The following is an 18140-nucleotide window of genomic DNA, read 5'->3' as shown; positions in this document are numbered from 1 at the left end:
CCCAACCCACAGTTTGAGAAACACTGGGCTATAGGCTGGACTGTTGCTTAACTGCTAGACTCATCTTCCTTTTCCTGTCCTTAGCTGGGTTGGAGCTGCCTTTTTTTCCCTTGGCAGCTGCTTCCTCTAGGGTTGTCACTGCTTTGTGGGGCAAGTCTCCAGTGCATTTGAACATTGCATGATTTGGCAGAAATGTAACAGTTGCTGCTGTCCCCATCTCAGTATTTCTATTTTGTTTTTAAAGTTGCATTTCAGGGGGAAGACGAGAGAGAGAGAGAGAGCTGCAGCATGCAAAAACTGCATACTGCAAAAAGTCCACTCGCCCTGACCCTCCTACCACTGTTTGTAGGCTTGTAATGATCTCCTAACCCAGAAGTGAGTGGCCGGTGATGTCATCACATAATGTATTTCATATCACCACCACTCTCTTCCGGGTTCTGAGGGTGTCGCAGCCCTGGTCAGTTTGGAAATCTCTGAAATAAGAAAGAGAATTGGTTTACTGGTGGCTGATATTAGAGCAGCCCATTATTTGCGTTGAGAAAGTCTCTTTCTTATTATTTTTAGATGTGGTTTTGGGGGTGGTTGACTTTCTTGCAGGTTCCACAACCACATATTATTTTCCCTTCCTTAGACTTTCTGATTGTACCTCTCCAAAAGTGGTTCAGAGGAGGATAAGGGCAGGAATCCCATTTTCCCCCCAGATGTTTCTAATAGTTTGGGTGTCTTGGGCTATGTGCATACAGTACAGTACTTAATTTCAGGTCTCTAGGTCACGTGGAAGTACCATAACAATTTTATAGCTGCATGAATGAATTAGTGAGGGTGGACTTTAAAAATATAACTACCATGTTCAACTTGCATTTTGCAGGTAATGATGTACATTTCTGGCTGCATCTCCCTGCTTCCTCAGCTTACTCTATGCCAGATTTGAGTCTTGACTATGAAGTCATTCGTTCTGAGGTTTCAGCGATCTGGCTAATGTGAAAATACCTTGGTTTACTCAATTGCATGATGAACTGTTGTGGGGTTTCAGCCCATCTGGCTGATGTAAGAATGCTGTAACCATTTTGAGGTACACCTCATGACTTCTGCAGGAAAGACTTAGAAATGACCCACTTTCAGATTATTCTCAGAGTTGAAGTTTGCACAAAACCCTCTGCACCCCATCTTCAGACTGCTACAACTGGTAGACTTTTGGCCTTTTCCATCATGGCCTATTTTCTCTCCCCTACCCTTCCACTTTATTCTGCTTAGCAGCTTGCTGAAGATTTCTGAAGCACTTGAGGGTTAATTTACTACTACTTTGGCTTATTTGGTTTTTGAAACTAATAGATGTTTTCTGTTCTGCCCTTTTATTTTTTAAACCCAGGGAGTTGAATGGTCACTGTCACCCGCCTTGAGGAAGTTCCTGTATGTGTTGAAGTGGAGAACTAAGTTGTTTACATTCCCATGTAGACAAGAGGAAAGTTGCCTCTCTCCAGCTTCTCCCTCAACTACAATCTTTCTCATGATTAAGTGCTGTCTCAGTGCTTGTTGGCCAGGGCTTATGCATATTGAGAAGAAAGTCCCATCCTCTTCCTCTGAAGTCTTCATCCTTAATTGCAAACACATTGGGCCTTGGTTTTTTGATATTCAGTAGGAACAGAAAGGCATTCTTCTTTGCTTTTACTTCACTTGCTTGCTGTCATACCAAGCTTTCTCCTTGAAAATGGACTTCAGGGCAGAGTCGTGGTGGCTGATGGTCTTTTCTTTCCTTGCTGCAAGTGGCTGGGCTCGTTTGTGTTGCAGTATTTAGTGTATAGCAAATTTATCTGCTTTTGCCCTTTGCTCATGGTCTATGGAAGGGACATGTAAGCTAAAATAGACCCAGGGAATGGTCTGAAAGAACCGATGAGGGTTTTTACCTTTGAAGCTAACCTTCAAAGGCTGGTCCTGGTCAATATGCGGGGGGGGGGGGACTGTCCTGGGACCCCACTGTCGTCACTCAGAGCTCCCTGGGCAAAGGAGCAAGATGCAAACGTCACAAAGAAACTTCATTGGCCTCCACAGCCATTCCAGTGGTCAACGGCACGTTCTGATTCAGTCAAAGACTGCAGGCGTCTGCCTTGCCTTGCTGCCTGCATGTCTGCATCACGCTAGCACACACTACGGCAGCGGCAAGGGGAGGAAGGCTGCATTAGTATTCTGGGCATCCTTCTCTCCTTTCCAGCCCCTGAATCATCCTTCCCCCCGTCCCACACCACCCCCAACTTCCTGTTTGGATTAAGAACAGGTTGTTCATTCAACTGTGCGGGGAGGGGGGGGCCTCGCTCGCATACAAATGACACTGCGTCTATGAAGCGGTTACTCACAACTGCAGAGGGTTCATTCAGCAAAGACACCTGCTGCAGTGCTGGTACAGGCAGGATCAGTGGTGGAGGGGGAGAGAAAAGTGGGAAGCAATTTTGATGTATTCCCTCCTACGCCACCTTCTTTTTTCTTTCTCTCTTCCTTGCCCCCACCCACCCACCCACCCGGTCTGTACCATTTCAGAAAGAGCCTCCGGGTCGTTCTTTCAAGGTTAGATCTTCATCATTCCATGGTGAGATTGATCCTGCTAGGAATCCAAGGGAGCTCACAAAGCACAACCGCAACAGATACTATAAGCATGGGAGAACGTTTGGGGAGGACAGCAGGGGTTGCAAGTCCAGAGCAACTTTGGAAAGGCAGAGCAAAGCACAGAATTTCTTCTGAAGTTGCCAGAGTCAGGCCCCTATTCCATGTAGCTCAGCATTATCTGCACTGACCGGCCGTGCCTTCTGGAGTTTCAGACAGGAATCTTTTCCAGGCCTACCTGGAGATAGTGGGGATTGAAATTGGGTCCTTCTGCTTGCAAAGTACAGTGGGCCCTCCTTATCTGTGGGTTCAGCACCCACAAATTTGACTTCCCTGTGCATCAGAAAGCCTGCCAGAGCCTTCTGAAAGTCGCTTCTGGTTTTTTGGGCTGAACCTCTCCGTGGGTTTGATTATCCTTGGAAATGGGTGTCTGCGGGATGTCCACGGTTATCGAGAGCCATTGTATGTACTCTAACCACTGACCTACGGATCCGTTGCCTTATCTGAGCCAGAGTTCACTTGAGAATCAGAAGCAGACTTGAATTTCAGCTTTGAAACGCTTTAAGTAATCATGAAGAGTGTTTCTGAGTGTGTGCCAAATGCAGTAAATCAGCTCCAGGCCTCTCCTATATCGTCTCCTCTGGGGTAGAGAATTTTCCCCACTCAAATTGAAGGGCTTAACTTCTTGGCAGACTTCAGGCTGTGGTTAGCCACCCATTGAAAGAAAGTCACTTTATATATGCTCAGAGGCATCGTTGTTTGTTCATGCTTCATGCATTCAGTGTTGTTTTTAAGATTTCCATGTAAAGTCTTGATTTAACCCTTTCCAAATACAAGCCACAGAGCTTACATTTTTGAACTTTAAAAAGAAGGGCTCAAACTGAGACACTTCAGCTTACATCCATCAAGTGAGCCCTTCCTCCCAGACTTGGCTTCCAAACATTTGGCTTGCCTTTTGACGTACAGAGCTGGGAAGGTCATCTGAATGACCATTCAATCAAACACATTGCAAGCCAGGATCTGCCATCATCACAACAAAGTCAGGATGAGAGGATAAAGAGCATTGATTTTTGTGTCCAATTACCTTAACCAAACTAGGTCATCTGAGTGTATTACGCACGGGGCTCGTTTTGGATGTCACAGTGTAAACACAGTTACTAGGGCAAGCTGATAGAGGCCTTGTCAGTATGTTTTTTGAAAGTTCCCGAACATAAAGGACAGAGGTTTCCCAATCTTTTTTCTTCTCTTCCTCTGGTACATCAGGGAGATAAATCCTAACTTTAGGATTTTCCCATTTGACCATTCCCTGTTTTCTTACTTTGCCACATGAAATCTTAACCATGTTGCTTTCTGGTTCCAGGCAAGTACTGATCTGGGATTTTGCTGCCCCCTTCCCTTTCTCCCATCCCCAGCAGGGCTGAATTCCACTTAATCACAAACACAAAAAGACTGTCAAGGCCAGCCCTTTTTGTGCCACACACGCCCACATCAACACATGGCGTTTGTGGGCAAATGTCAGAGGTCCACTGCCCTGGAAGGTCCACCACTGATGCCTGGACCTCTCTTTCCTTTCCCTTGTTTAAATTCTTTGTGCCAAGAGACTGACCAATTTTAACCACACTTTCCTGGGAGTAAGCCCGATTGATTCTAATGGGACTTACTTCTGAGTAGACAGGCATAGGATTGGGCTGTGAGGCAGGTGTGCCATTTTAACTTGCCCGGTCTTGGCATATTGCTCTGGAGTTATGATGCATTGAAGTTGCACATTGGGCCAATGAAAATAATGCATGCACTCCAAATTTGTGCATTACAAAATATTGCATGCACTATAATGCATGAGAATGTTTGCTACCTGCTGTCTCTCCTTTAAGTCCTCTTGCTCTTGTTGTTCTGCCACTATTCTGTAATCTTTGGGTGGCACTCACAGCCCGCCAGAGTAAGAGGGGGCCCATTCAGGCACCTGCAGCTTCCCCTGCTATCCTAGATCAGGCCACAGAGTTCAGAACACCTTGTGCCTTTAGTAGAAGTGTGGCCAGTTCATTGCAGTGAGGTGATTGCATGATGTAAGCAAGACGGAGTACCTTTGGGAAGAAAAGACCAATTAGAGAAGAAGGCCCCAACAGATGCTTTTAATAACTGAGCAAAAGAAATGTATGTCGCTGTACCAAATTTTAGTTTGTTCAGTTTTCAGTGCATAAGTTGCTGTTTCAGCAACCCGGAAAAAATCCCAAGCTTTCCTCTTTCACACATTTTCCTGCCCCTGTACAAGTCCAGCCCTGATTTGCTGCTCTTTTGCTGCCATCTTTTTCTTTCAACTTGGAAAAAGCTTCTACCCAATATCATTGAGTGTTATTGTCATGGCACTGAGATTTGGTTACACAATGATGTCACTGTGTCCAAATAAAGCTTCCGTTGTCTTCAGTATGGAAGAGAGGGTGCAAACCGGCTGCCTCCACAGCAGGGACATGTTTTCTCTTTTTCCCAGCATCCATCATTTTGCAAATAGCCTCTTAACCTTTTGCAAAGTGTGGGAAAAATTATCCCAAAGGAGATATGTGCACTCTTCAGGGGCAAAAATGTTTGCAAAGTGCATCTCACTTTCCCATTTTGGCCTAGCGCTCATTCATAATGCCTTTTCCCTGCCAACAAGCAGCTGTCTCACCGTTTTCTAACACCTCTACACATTGGTCACTGTTGGCTGGTTGGGCTGGGCTGGGGAGGGGGGTGCATGGGTAATGACTGTGGCTGTATCTGCTGACACTATGCCATCTATATCACCTACCAAACATGCTTTTAAAGAGATTAGAATTTATAAAAATGTGTCCTTGGAATAAAAACACATAACCGCTTTCTGCACTTTTCCTCCTGGGGGGAAGGGGCAGAAATCTGCGGAAAAATAATGTTTAAGACTGTAACGCACTCTATGTGGGGCTGCCCTTGAAGACGGTTCGGAAACTGCAACTAGTGCAGAATGCGGCGGCCCGTGTGGTTACTGGAGGTAGGCGGTTCGACCCTGTCAGTCCGCTTCTCCAGCGGCTGCACTGGCTGCCCATTCGTTTCCGGGCCCAATTCAAGGTGCTGGTATTGACCTTTAAAGCCCTATACTGCTCTGGACCAGGGTATCTTAGAGATCGCCTGCTCCCGTACAATCCGGCTCGCCCTCTCAGGTCATCAGAGAAGGCCTTTTTACAAGTGCCGCCGCCTAGGGAGGTACGTGGGGCGGCTGCAAGAAATAGGGCCTTCTCAGTAGTGGCACCAACGCTATGGAACTCCCTTCCCCTTGACTTAAGAATGGCTCCCTCTCTTGAGACCTTTCGGCAAGGCCTGAAGACCCTTCTGTTTAAACAGGCCTTCTGAGTTCTTGGCCTTTTAACATCTTTTTAACATCTTTTAATATTTTTTTACAGGCCTGATTCTTTTATGACTTGCTGCTGCTCTATGCTCTTTTTACCTATTTTTTTTTACTCTGACTGCTGTTTTTAGTATGTGTTAATATGTTTTTATTTGTTTTTTAAATTGTTTTTAATATGTTGTAAGCCGCCTTGAGTCCCTTCGGGGAGAAAGGCGGGGTAGAAATAAAGTTATTATTATTATTATTATTATTATTATTATTATTATTATTATTATTATTATTATTATTATTATTATTATTATTATTATTATTATTATTATCTACCTTTAAAGAATGGCTTCCAGGGCTGAGATGGCTTGGACCCCAGTCCTCTTCCTAGATCACACGATGTTCTTAGTTGACTGTCATGACTTGTCTACACACCGTCCGTTTTGTGTAACGCAGTGCTTCCTTTCTTTTCCCGGTACAGGCAGCTAGTTGGTAATAACCATGGAGATTTGAGCTAGCATTGGATGTTTCGAGGTACATGAGGGATATAATTACAAGCTACGAATATAGCATTTTTGTGATGTACGTACAGTCATTTCTTTGAGACGAGCTACTCTTTCAAATGGGGTTAGCATTGGTTTCGGTGTTCATTCATACACACGTTGATATTTTGTGGTGGCTCTTAAGGAAGATGCTAATCCAGACATGTTGCTGATAATAAGGAAGGATCCTTTTCATTTCCTAGAAGTTTGCAGCTTCCGTCCCCCCCCCCCCTCTGCCTTTCTGGTGTTGCCTCCTCTAGTTATTGCCTCCTGTAGCTATTGGAATCACTAGCCTATGCAGGGTAGGCTAGTAATTCAAATCAGTGTTAAGATGTGAGAACCAGCCTGTGGTAAGCCTTGGGTTTCCTCTTTCTATTCTGCTTTCTCCATTCTGCCTTTCTCACCTCTCGGTCGACTGCTTCTTTTTTCCCTCCCCCTCTTTTCTGTGAACAGCTGTTGTTTGGCTCCCTCTATATTTAGCTCCTGGGTTCTTTGTCTGAGTGGCTTTTTTCCTCCCTTCCCTCCCCTTGCTCATAATTAGAGAAAAAGGGGGGAAGGGGGAGGAAATTTACTTAGTGGGACGGTTAGATCAGCTGCTTGTGCTGTGCCACTGTCATTGTTACAGTGCCATTTGAAGCCCCGTCTTCTGTATTCGAGCGGAATGGTTGGGGCGTAGGTGGGTGCCCATGCTCAGTGGGTCAGTGGGTGGATACATGCATGCATGCACACATTTGAAAGCGTACACGTGTGACTTTAATAAAAACAGCACATGCTTTTTTACAACAGCCTGTGAGTGAAAGGCGGAGGGTACGCATCTGATGAGTCACCGCAGGGCCTCGTTCATTCACAGTGTGCCAAAGCGGCGGAGAGTGACTCAGATCTGGTGCCTGGAACAGAGGAACGGCAATGGTAGTGGTGGTGAAGTTAGAGAGGCAAAAGGGTCTATATGCATTGCAGGGCAGGGTGGATTTGAAAACCCCCTGGTTCTGGGTTCTGCCCACAGTCACTAAAGCCTGTGATTTTGCTTCCCTCTAAAGCAGGGGTGCCCAAACCCTGGCCCGGGGGCCACTTGCGGCCCTCAGAGGCTCCCAATCAGGCCCTTGGGGAGCCCCCAGTCTCCAATGAGCCTCTGGCCCTCTGGAGACTTGCTGGAGCCCGTGCTGGCCCAATGCAACTGCTCTCAGCATGATGACAACTGTTCGACCTCTCATCTGAGCTGTAGGATGAGGGCGCCCTCCACTACACACTGTTTCATGTCTGTGATGTAGCAGTGGTAGTGAAGGAAAGGCTGGCCTTGCTTTGTGCACGGCCTTTTATAGGCCTTGAGCTATTCCAAGACCTTCATTCATTCATATAAGTTCCATCTCTAATATATTCATTCATGTAAATTTATTCAAATTTTAAATTGTAAATTAATTATTTCTTTCCTGGCCCCTGACACAGTGTCAGAGAGATGATGTGGCCCTCCTGCCAAAATGTTTGGACACCCCTGCTCTTAAGCTAGAGATGCTGAGACCCAGAAGCTGAATTCTGTTTGGAAAACCCTCCCTCTTTATTCTAGTTGGCTGTGATGGAAAAACATAAGAACATAAGGAGACTCCTGCTGGATCAGGCTAAAGGCCCATCAAGTCCAGTGGCCCACCAGATGCCTCAGGGAGTACACAAGAGAACAAGATACCTGCATCCTGTTGCCATCTGGGGGGGGGGCCGTGAGGGGAGCCTCGCAGATCTGATCCGAGGATAAATGACCCTTTCAGTAACCCCTTTCAGGATATTTTGACCGCAGTTGTCCATCATGGACTACATGTGCAACACAACGAGGTGGTAGAATCCAGAAGTAGAAGTGTAGGTTGTACAACAGGGATGTCAAACTTGTTTCATCCAGAGGGCCAAATAGCATTCATGATGCCTGCTGAGGGACAGAAGTGATGTCATAAGGCAGGAAGTGATGTCGTTAAACAGGTCATAAAAATTAGCACTTTTTCACACTTAGGAACTCGGTGTGCTGCAAATGACAGAAACTGCAAATGACAGAAGAGAAAATATGTAAATCTTGATCATATTTCAAGATATGGGAGAGCCCAATTTTCACATGGGCTTCCCTTTCAGCAGTAACACCTCACCACTACTCAGCAGCCAAGAGCCTGAGGGCCAAATAAAAAGTTTTCATGGGCCGCATCCGGCCCCCGGGCCTTATTTTAACACCCCTGTTGTACATGTACATCTGCAAGAGGGATCTGAAGGCCTTAGAAGTGGACCTCAACAAGTGGGAAACCCTGGCCTCTGAGCGGCCCGCTCGGAGGCAGGCTGTGCAGCATGGCCTTTCCCAGTTTGAAGAGACACTTGACCAACAGTTTGGCAAAGAGGCAAAGAAGGAAGGCCCATAGCCAGGGAGACAGACCAGGGACAGACTGCACTTGCTCCCGGTGTGGAAGGGATTGTCACTCCCGAATCGGCCTTTTCAGCCACACTAGACGCTGTTCCAGAACCACCATTCAGAGCGCGATACCATAGTCTTTCGAGACTGAAGGTTGCCAACAACTGTTGTACAACATTAGATGAGGAATGCCATGTTTGAATGCCACTCACATAGGCATATGCCTGTGAAAAGCACTCTGATTGTTATTTTTCCCAACCTGTAACTTAAGGCCCAAAGATCTTTGCAAAGAGGCTGGCTTGTATATCTGCTCAGCTCTCCAGACATTCACTTGGCACACTTCCAGAAGCTGGCTGGCTGAACATCAGGAAAGGAGTTAAGACACATGTCCATTTGCAAATCATATTTCCTTCCACCTTCAGGCAGTTTCTTGAATCCCACCTTAATGTCTGGATGGGAAAATAACGACAGTGACGGTCTCTGAAAGGGTAGTGAAGGTTAAGTGAGATTTCCTGAACCTGCCTCCCTGGGAATCTTAAAACTCAGCTGGATAAAAAGGTGCGTTGGGGCAACCCTGCAATGAGCTCATGGAAAAACTGGCAGGTGAATCTTTCAGAACTAAGGAGTATATTGGTGGTGCCTAGCTTAATAATTCAGTGACTTTTTGTATTTGAAGGATTTTGTATTATGAGAATAATAATGCTTCTCATGATGACAGTTTCCCTCTGGAGAGTGTGTGAACTCTCCATGAAATCCCAGCAATCCAGCCAATAGCTAAGGAGGGTTCACAGCTGAAAAGTTAGCATACATAAGACAGCGATAGGCCTGTGAGGATTGCGCCATGCAAGCACGAAAATTTCTATTTGGTGCATAACTCTTCTCTTAAAAACAAATGCACATAATTGCAGCATTTGCTGTTATAGCGATGGTATCTTTGCAACTGTTGTCCTTCTCTCTTATCCCCAGCTGTGGACTTGAAGCCGGTACTTCCTGTGGTGGTGCAGAGCTCTTGCAACAGCAGCAGCAGCAGCCCGGTGGACTTGCGAATGGATGCCCGGCCCAGTGTGCCCACTGTGGATCCAGCCGTCCGGGAACAGCAGCTGCAGCAAGAATTACTGGCCCTGAAACAGCAGCAGCATTTGCAGAAACAGCTGCTCTTTGCCGAGTTTCAGAAGCAGCATGAGCATCTCACACGGCAGCACGAAGTCCAGCTGCAGAAGCACCTCAAGGTAATTTGGAGGTGAATGGGGAAGGTGCCTTGTACGGTGTTCCACCTTTGGTCTGCCTATCCCAGTATTATCTATTTTGACTGGCAATTGCTCTCCAGCCCTGCTGAGGTCTTTTTTTATTGGAGATGCATGGAACCTGGGACAGAATACCAGCAAAGCATGCATTTTGTCACTGATCTGCTATTCGTTCTGCTGATGACATCCAGATCTGTTTTTCTTTTCCCCCCACATCCAGGTGCAGCAGTGAGTTCCTTAGAGCAAATGACTTGGGACCATTATGGGCAGAATAAGGTTTAATAAACCAAAGCTTAACCCAGACAAGAAAGAAGTCTTTAGGCCTAGAGATGAGGGGATGAAAGGCCTGCCTGTATTTAAAGGGGGTTACATTTCCCCTGCAAGAACAGGCGCACGGTCTATGAGTTCTCCTCAGCCCTTCTCCTCCTTGCTACTTGAGACCCTGATGGAAACTGTGGCTGGGAGTGAACATCAAAGCTTATCTACCCCAGCATCCTGTTTTCCTCAGTGGCCAATCATCTGCCTCTGGGGAGCCCACAAGCAGGAGATGAAGAGATACACTTTCCCAGCTATTGCTCCCCAGCAAATGATAGTCAGAGTATATGGCCTGAACCAGAGCTAGCATATAAGTGCTTTCAATGGGCAGTCCTTACTCTCTGACTTAGACCTAGCAGCAGTCACCCATCCATGCTTTGGTAACCTATTTAGACTACTGCAGTGTTCTCTGCACACAGATTCATTTGAAAATGGTGTGGAAACAGATACATTTCAGAGTTTTGTCACTGGAAGGGTGTGAGGTGCTAATTCTGGCTCATCTGCCCAGACTGCCTATATGTTTCTGATGTTTCTGGGTGAGCTTCCAGCCTCCAAAGCTTCAGGCACAACTGGAATGATGCTGTAATAGCAGAGACTACTTTTTGTAATGTGTGTGGATCGTATACTGAAATTTCTGCCATTCGATACTTAGAAGTATCCTGCACTCCGTGAGTGAACCAACAGCTTCTGGGCATCAAACCAGGGAAGCTGGGGCTTTGGTGAAATCCCCCACCAAATACTGTATCCTATATTATTTTCTTTTTAAACCTGAACATATTGCATAGGTGTCACTAGTGTTGTGATGTCTGTGCAGTCCAGCTGTTGGTGTGTCTGGATAAGTGTTTTGCAACTGCTTTGAGCCTAGCTTTCTTCCTTATCTGGTTTTCTGTGTTTTGATTTTTTTCTCTTTAAAATGTTAGATCTGATGTGTGCTTATCCACTTATCCATTTATTCAGCAGTCGTCATCAATGGTGACCTCTTTTCTGCTTTTGACTTCGTTTTCTTCTAGTTTGACACCCACCCACCTGTTTTTCCTACAAAGACATCTTTACATTCTCAACATGTGTAAAAGCAAGATTCAGGCAGTCATCCCATGCACACTTGAATAGGAGCATGTTCCATTGACTGTAGCAACTATTTGAGTGAAAGCACTTCATTAGGATTGCACTGATAGGCTGCCAGTCAAAAAACACTTATTAGGGAGTAAGCCCCATTCAGCGCAGTAGGACTGTCTTCCAAGTAAACATATGTAAAATTGCATTGTTCGTGTCATTGTGTGTCTATCTGATGTGACTAAACGAAACAGCTTCTGAGATATCACCCAGAATAGAAAGAGAATAGAATAGAAAGAGCAACACTGATCATGGGAGGATGAAGTTCATAGAAAGGGGCTATAGCCCACTGGAAAACTACCTGCTTGGTGTGCAGGTGGTCCCAGGTTCAATCTCTAGGTAGGGCAGAGATAAAAATTCCTGTCTGAAATCTTAGAGAACCTCTGCTGGTCAGTGTTGACCATGCTGTTCTAGATGGGCTAGAGGTCTGACTCATTCAGAGTCAGGTTCCTCTGCTGTGCCCCTTGTAGAAAAGAATACAAGAGTCAAAGCTATTGAAGCATTTGCTGCATGAGGACAATAAGACAGAACATGTTAATAACATAGCCACGAAAGTGTTTTCAGTTGTGGACAGCATCTCAGACAGGTTTAGGGGCTTAGCACAAGGGAAAATAGCAGCTGCCTTCTGAGGAATATCCCAAGAGGGGGTAGTTTTATTTTGTTTAAAATATTTGTATTCTGCCTTTCTGTCCATAAATAAGGTGGCTTAAAGAATAGTATAAATGAAAACAATCATATTATTGGTTGTGCGTGTCTGTGTGCGCGCTCCCTCCCTCCCTCCCTCCCTCCCTCTCTCACTAGAGAGAGCGCTTAAAAAGCTACTACAACTATCAATCCAGAAAACAGCTAATGAGAAAAATAAACACCAAGAGCCAACAAGATGAAGAGCAAACTCAGTCACCATGAAATCCAAACAACTTCTGAAGATGTTTTTGGATTCCAGGGCCCATTGCCAAGAAGGCCCTGTCCTTCAGCATTGCCTATTGGAAATTCAGATAGTGGGAACGGATACCTCGGATGATGACCTGATCAAATAGTTAAGTGTGTATCAGTGGACAGGATTTTTAGGATGTAATTTCCAGAGGTCCTGTCGGACTTCTAAATTCCATAACACAATATCTGTAGAAAGAAGCCCCTTATGTAATGCCATGCAACTGCTAGTGGCATAAGGGCTCTCTCTTCTGCACTCTCAGGGAGCTGTGGGGCGGTACTCTGTCCAATTTCAAAATTGGAAGTCGGCGCCCAGAAATTGGCACACGCTGAATTGACTAAATATGTCAAGATTTCACTAATGGAAACTTCTTCCATATTCTCCCCCCCCACCCCGAACCCTAGTTTCCCAAAGTGACATTAACTCTTTCCCCATCTCCCCTCTGCAGCAACAGCAGGAGATGCTAGCAGCAAAGCGTCAGCAGGAACTGGAGCAGCAACGTAAACGAGAACAGCAGCGGCAGGAAGAGCTGGAGAAGCAGCGTCTGGAGCAACAGCTACTTATCTTGCGCAACAAGGAGAAAAGCAAAGAGAGTAATATACACCTATGTGTTTGTTAGGTTACATTTGTTAGGATCAGCAGTTCTCCTTCCTGCTGGTGAGCGCAGGCTACTGCATTCAGGTTTGTTGCGGATCACCAAGTGTGCAGCCGCGGGAGGATGTGATAATGGTGTAATTGCATCATAGCACCAGTGGCTGCCAGGTTGCCCTGATTTGGGACCAGTCTGGACCAAGGGAGAATGGAAGGACCAGCCCACACAATTACTGAAAAAGCAATAGGCACATGGTGCTTTGCTCGCCTGCCAGCTGCCAGGCCCAATCAGCTTGTGGTCCATGTCTGTTGCACCCATGGACCATGGGTTGGGAACCCCTAATTTTGATTGATATACTGTCCATATTCTAGGGAATTTGAAACAGGAGGGAGCTAGAGCTATACTTTCCATTCCAAAAGTAAAAATCAACTTTGTGGGTGAGTGGGTGTGTGTGTGTGTGTTTTACATCAAACCTAAAGCAACTTACATTGAAATATAAAAACACAGAGTAATGGATTCTTGGAGAGAGCTTTCGTTCATAGAAGCTGATCTCTGGGTGCTACCCGGAATGTGCAAAAAGTCTCTTAATTTAACATAAATGAATCTGAAATTCTGATTAATTTTTTGGGATGTAGTCCCTGCATTTTCACATATCAAGAAGAAAAGGTGTCCTGGCCAAAGGGCGCTTATAACTTTATCTCCTACAGACACCAGCACTGGCCTGAGAGAACTGCTGTTTACTATTGTAAATAGTAACTTTTTTACTGTTGTATTGTACTTTTCAAATGTTTTAAGCTGCCTTAGCGTCCTCCTTGAAGCCACTGGTTCAACCTGCATGTTTACCACCAGTGTTTTCCTGACTCTTCCACAGGTGCCATTGCCAGTACTGAAGTGAAGCTGAAACTTCAGGAATTCCTCCTCAGCAAGTCAAAAGAGCCGGCTGCAGCAGGCGGCCTGAACCATTCCCTCCCTCAGCACCCCAAATGCTGGTAGGCCTTACTTTTGTCTCTGTTTAGGCTTTAGTGAAATAAGGTCTCAATTCCAAATCTTTGCGGACAATATTTATTAATTTTTCACATCTTATATTTTACCCAAGGCAGCGTATGTGGCTTCTTCTCCATCCTTTTATCCTTGCAACAACAACTCAGGTTTGACTGAGAGAGAGAGACAGAGAGAGAGACATAGAGTGTCACTGGCCCAAGGTCACCCAGTAAGCATTGTGATTGAATTTGAACCCAGGTCTTCCTGGTTCAACACTCTAGCCACTACTATACACTGATTCTGTGGGCTGGTTGTCAAAAGGCTGAATAAAAATTTAAGGGTAGATTAAGATGAAATAGCATAATTTACATGGGCACATGACATCAATTCAGAGTGAATCATTTGCTGTCACTCTGAGAGTTAGTTCAGATGTGATAGTGCTGTTGAATATAGGCTGTTCCCCTGCATCTCTGTATTTCCCCAAATAGTACTTTTCATGTTCTTTTCCCCCCCAACTCCTCCCCCCAAGCCAAGAGTTGTTTGTGCATTTCCTTGTGTGTGTGCAAAAGCAAACATTCAATTTTTGGACAATACAGAGATGCGGAGGAACAGGAAGTACGAGGCTTATGTACTTCCTTTTCTGTCCACAACATCATCACACTGGAAGGCGCCAGAACATCCTTGTCATAAATTGTGTAACAGCTAAGGCAGTTTTTGAAGAGAACTAGCAACTTTGACGCAAAGAGAACGGATGACTTAATTCTTCCCCAGCCACTCCAGTTATGCCTTTACTTACATCTAGGCTTTCCTCCCGCTCCCTAAAATACGTGTTCATGGGTGCTTCTGTCTTGGGTATCTATTTTATTGAAAGGATCATTAACAAAGGAAGTTGGAAGCCAAAGAGGTGGGGTAAGATGGAGGAAAACACCTAAAGGCCTAAGGATTTGTGGGGTTGTTGGTGTGAAGGGACATGTTGCTGTGAAGAGAAAAGAATGTTTCTGCTAGTCTGTCCCATACTTTCATTTAAGTTCCCCCATTTCCTTCATGTTACTCACCAGACTAAGATTTATAATGGCTTGTGATGGGGGGGGGGCGCTAATTGTCTTCAGTGCCACTCCCCACCCCCACTTACTACCTGAAAGCAGCAACTCCTCCTTGCATGTTCTTATAGGCTCAGTTTGGCCTCTGACCTCTTCCACCTGCAGCATCTTGATAGTCAGTCTTGTTTCCTGGCCTTGGGTTCTTAGAGTGGTAATCCATTTAGCCAGCTTAGAAAAGCTCCCAGATGGACAACGATCCCTGCCCCCTCCTTCCTTCTTCCCTATCGTTCGCACTAGATATTCTTGTCTAGCAGTTGTCACCTTCTGGGTCACGTCCCCCAATCCCTTTAACCCACATTCAAAAATAGTATCCCTGAGTTGTCATTCAACTTTATGGGAGCCTGAAAGGCAATGGGATTCTGCCGTCATCCACACTTCTGGCTAACCTTGCTAATTTGGTTAATAATATTTTATTTAAGTGATTTGTATCTTGCTTTCCTTCCAAGTGATCAGAGTGCTCTGCCCTATGAAAAGCAACCAGATAAAATAGACTGTAATTAAGGCATAGGAGTATTTTATACTGTATAGCAAATTAAAAATGATACTGGATCTACGTAGCCCCTTTATTAAAAGCCATCCCAAACAAACATACTTGCAAAATGCTTGGGTTTGTATTTGGGTTTTATGCTCTTGAGAGTCTGGAGCAGCCAAGAGTTCCAAAGTTATAGAAGATTCAAAGCAAAAACAAACAACCCCAAATATTTCAGTTGTAAGTCTATGTGCACTTCCCATCACCTTGCAATATGTCGTCAGGCAGAATGCAAAAATATTAGAATTGCAGAGAAAGAGAAAGCAAACTGGATTACAAATGACAGCAAAATTTGTTTTGTTGATAGTGCAAATGTGTAGTTAAGGTATAAATACCTGGATGTTTTGAAATCTGTGACTGTGCAGACAGTTTCAAGGACTTAACCATCTCCACCTCTTGTGTGACTGCACTGAAACCTCTGCTCTGTGTCCTTCTTCATTTATTAACTTTGGAAATCACAAGTTGTGGAAATCGTAAGTTACAGCTTCAGTCCAAGGTTAGAACAGGGAGCAGTGTGATACTGGAGGAAGCCTGATGAATATGCTACCTATATGGTGATGTTGATCTATGTCCTGGTAATCTGGTCTCTTTCCTTTCCTGTTTTCTCAGGGGGGCTCACCATACCTCATTGGACCAGAGTTCCCCTCCCCAGACAGGAAGCCCGGGAACACCACCCTCTTGCAAACTACCTTTACTTGGCACTTATGACAGTAGAGACGACTTTCCTCTTCGGAAAACTGGTCAGTGAACATCCCTGGTGGCTCAATAAGCAAGATCGTGCTGAGTTGGTGGAGTGGCGGCAGCAAAATTCAGATCCCTGATGGGCGGGCACTTTAAAGGCTTTGGGGGGGGGGGCTTGTTTCATCTAAAGAGCTACAAATAGGACAGTGCTCATTAATCTGTTTTATGCAACTGAGGGTCCAACTAGATGGTGATAGTTATATCACTAGCCCAGGTACACAGCTGCCTCCCTGTATCCACAGGGACTCTGTTCCAGGGCCCCTGCAGATACGGAAAACACGGATATGGGGGGACTCCTCCTTTGCATCCATTACCATTGTTTTTATTAGCTATCTTGTCTGATCTTGGAAGCTAAGCAGGGTCAGGCCTGGTTAGTACTTGGATGGGAAACCGCCTGGGAATACCAGGTGCTGTAGGCTTATACCATAGTCTTTCGAGACTGAAGGTTGCCAACCAATCAATCAATCGATGGAGGCATGAGTGTTTCTTGTTTAACAAGGAACATTCTTGCTTAACTGAAGAATGGGGCGTGCAAGCAATCAACCTGTATGCTACCGAGAGGAGTCTAACAGAATGTTAACAGGAGGCAGGACAGTTCCAGCTTCCTGTTAACATTCAGTTAGTCTACCTCTAGCATGCTGGCTGGTTGTTGCATGTCCCATCGTTCAGTCTTCAGTTAAGCAAGACTTTGGTTTTTGTGGACGCTTGTGATCTTGCATATGCACCCATAGCCACTGCAGGCAAGGCAGCCACTGGGTTGTATGGTTGTCCTCCGAAGCACATTGCTTGCATCCAGCAACACGACAATTTCTCCAGCTTACCTATTCACATTACTTCATGTCCCCCCTCTCATTCCAGCCTCAGAACCCAACTTAAAAGTGCGCTCGCGGTTAAAACAGAAAGTTGCAGAGAGGCGGAGCAGCCCTCTGCTGCGAAGGAAAGATGGGACCGTCATCAGCACCTTCAAAAAGCGAGCAATTGAAATCACAGGTGAGAGAAACTGAGCCTGACCTGGGGTAAAATATCTTGGCGGGGGGGGAGGGGGAGGGAGCATTTGCAGGTGAAAATAGCTGGATGCGTGAGTGTTCAAGCATACTGCCCTCTACCCTTTTCCCTTCAAGTTTCCCCTCTGCTTTCTCATCATCTTAGAAAATGCAGAATTGGGATTGCATATATGCCAGGAAAGTGTGTCTCGTTTGGCTCTCAGAAAGCTCCCTCAGTGTTTCCTCACAAGTCGGAAACTTCTGGACATGTGCAACTTCAGTGCACTTTCCTCTCCTCTTGTTGACGTTTAAAGGGCAGTGTTCTCTGGCGTGAAAGTTACAGCAGCACATTCCTGGCTTTAAGAGAGCATTTAACTCATTATGCTTTCTGAACTTTCGACATAAGGTCAAGAAGGGAAGTGAGAGAGATGGGGTAAAAACCTAACACAGGTATGTGCTTGGTGGTGTCTGGAGGCCGACAAGATATGGGACTGACGTTGAGCAAAAAGGGTTGAAGACAGGGAAACATCAGAAACAATGCCTAGGAAAGGGTAGGGCCATGCAGTATTGCTGTGAAGGAAGGCAGAGGCCAGAAAAGAAGGTTGAACGTTATATATTGATTCACAAGAATCATCAGATCTTGGGTTGTTAACCTCTAGTTTAGCTATCACTATCAAAATATACAACCTCCATTTAAGAAATTCTTAAAATTTATGCTACAGTGAGAGAAAGGAGCAAGTTAGAAAAGTGAAGGGAC

General features: G+C 45.3%; 1 protein-coding gene across 4 annotated transcripts in view; it reads left to right on the top strand.

Moving 5' to 3' along the window:
- The window catches only part of HDAC5 (histone deacetylase 5), a 129177-nt gene that overhangs the window by 64880 nt on the left and 46157 nt on the right, over positions 1-18140 (top strand). For all 4 annotated transcript variants that reach the window (XM_066628789.1, XM_066628787.1, XM_066628786.1 and 1 more), the window contains 5 exons: positions 9821-10083; positions 12906-13050; positions 13921-14038; positions 16269-16399; positions 17259-17390. In XM_066628789.1, coding sequence (XP_066484886.1) covers positions 9821-10083; positions 12906-13050; positions 13921-14038; positions 16269-16399; positions 17259-17390 — 789 coding nt within the window. The remainder of the gene's footprint in view (positions 1-9820; positions 10084-12905; positions 13051-13920; positions 14039-16268; positions 16400-17258; positions 17391-18140) is intronic.

The sequence above is a fragment of the Tiliqua scincoides genome, chromosome 5 (assembly GCF_035046505.1).
Source record: "Tiliqua scincoides isolate rTilSci1 chromosome 5, rTilSci1.hap2, whole genome shotgun sequence".
Lineage (NCBI taxonomy): Eukaryota > Metazoa > Chordata > Lepidosauria > Squamata > Scincidae > Tiliqua > Tiliqua scincoides.
Note: the sequence above shows the minus strand (reverse complement) of the source record. Positions and strands in the feature narration are given on the sequence as shown.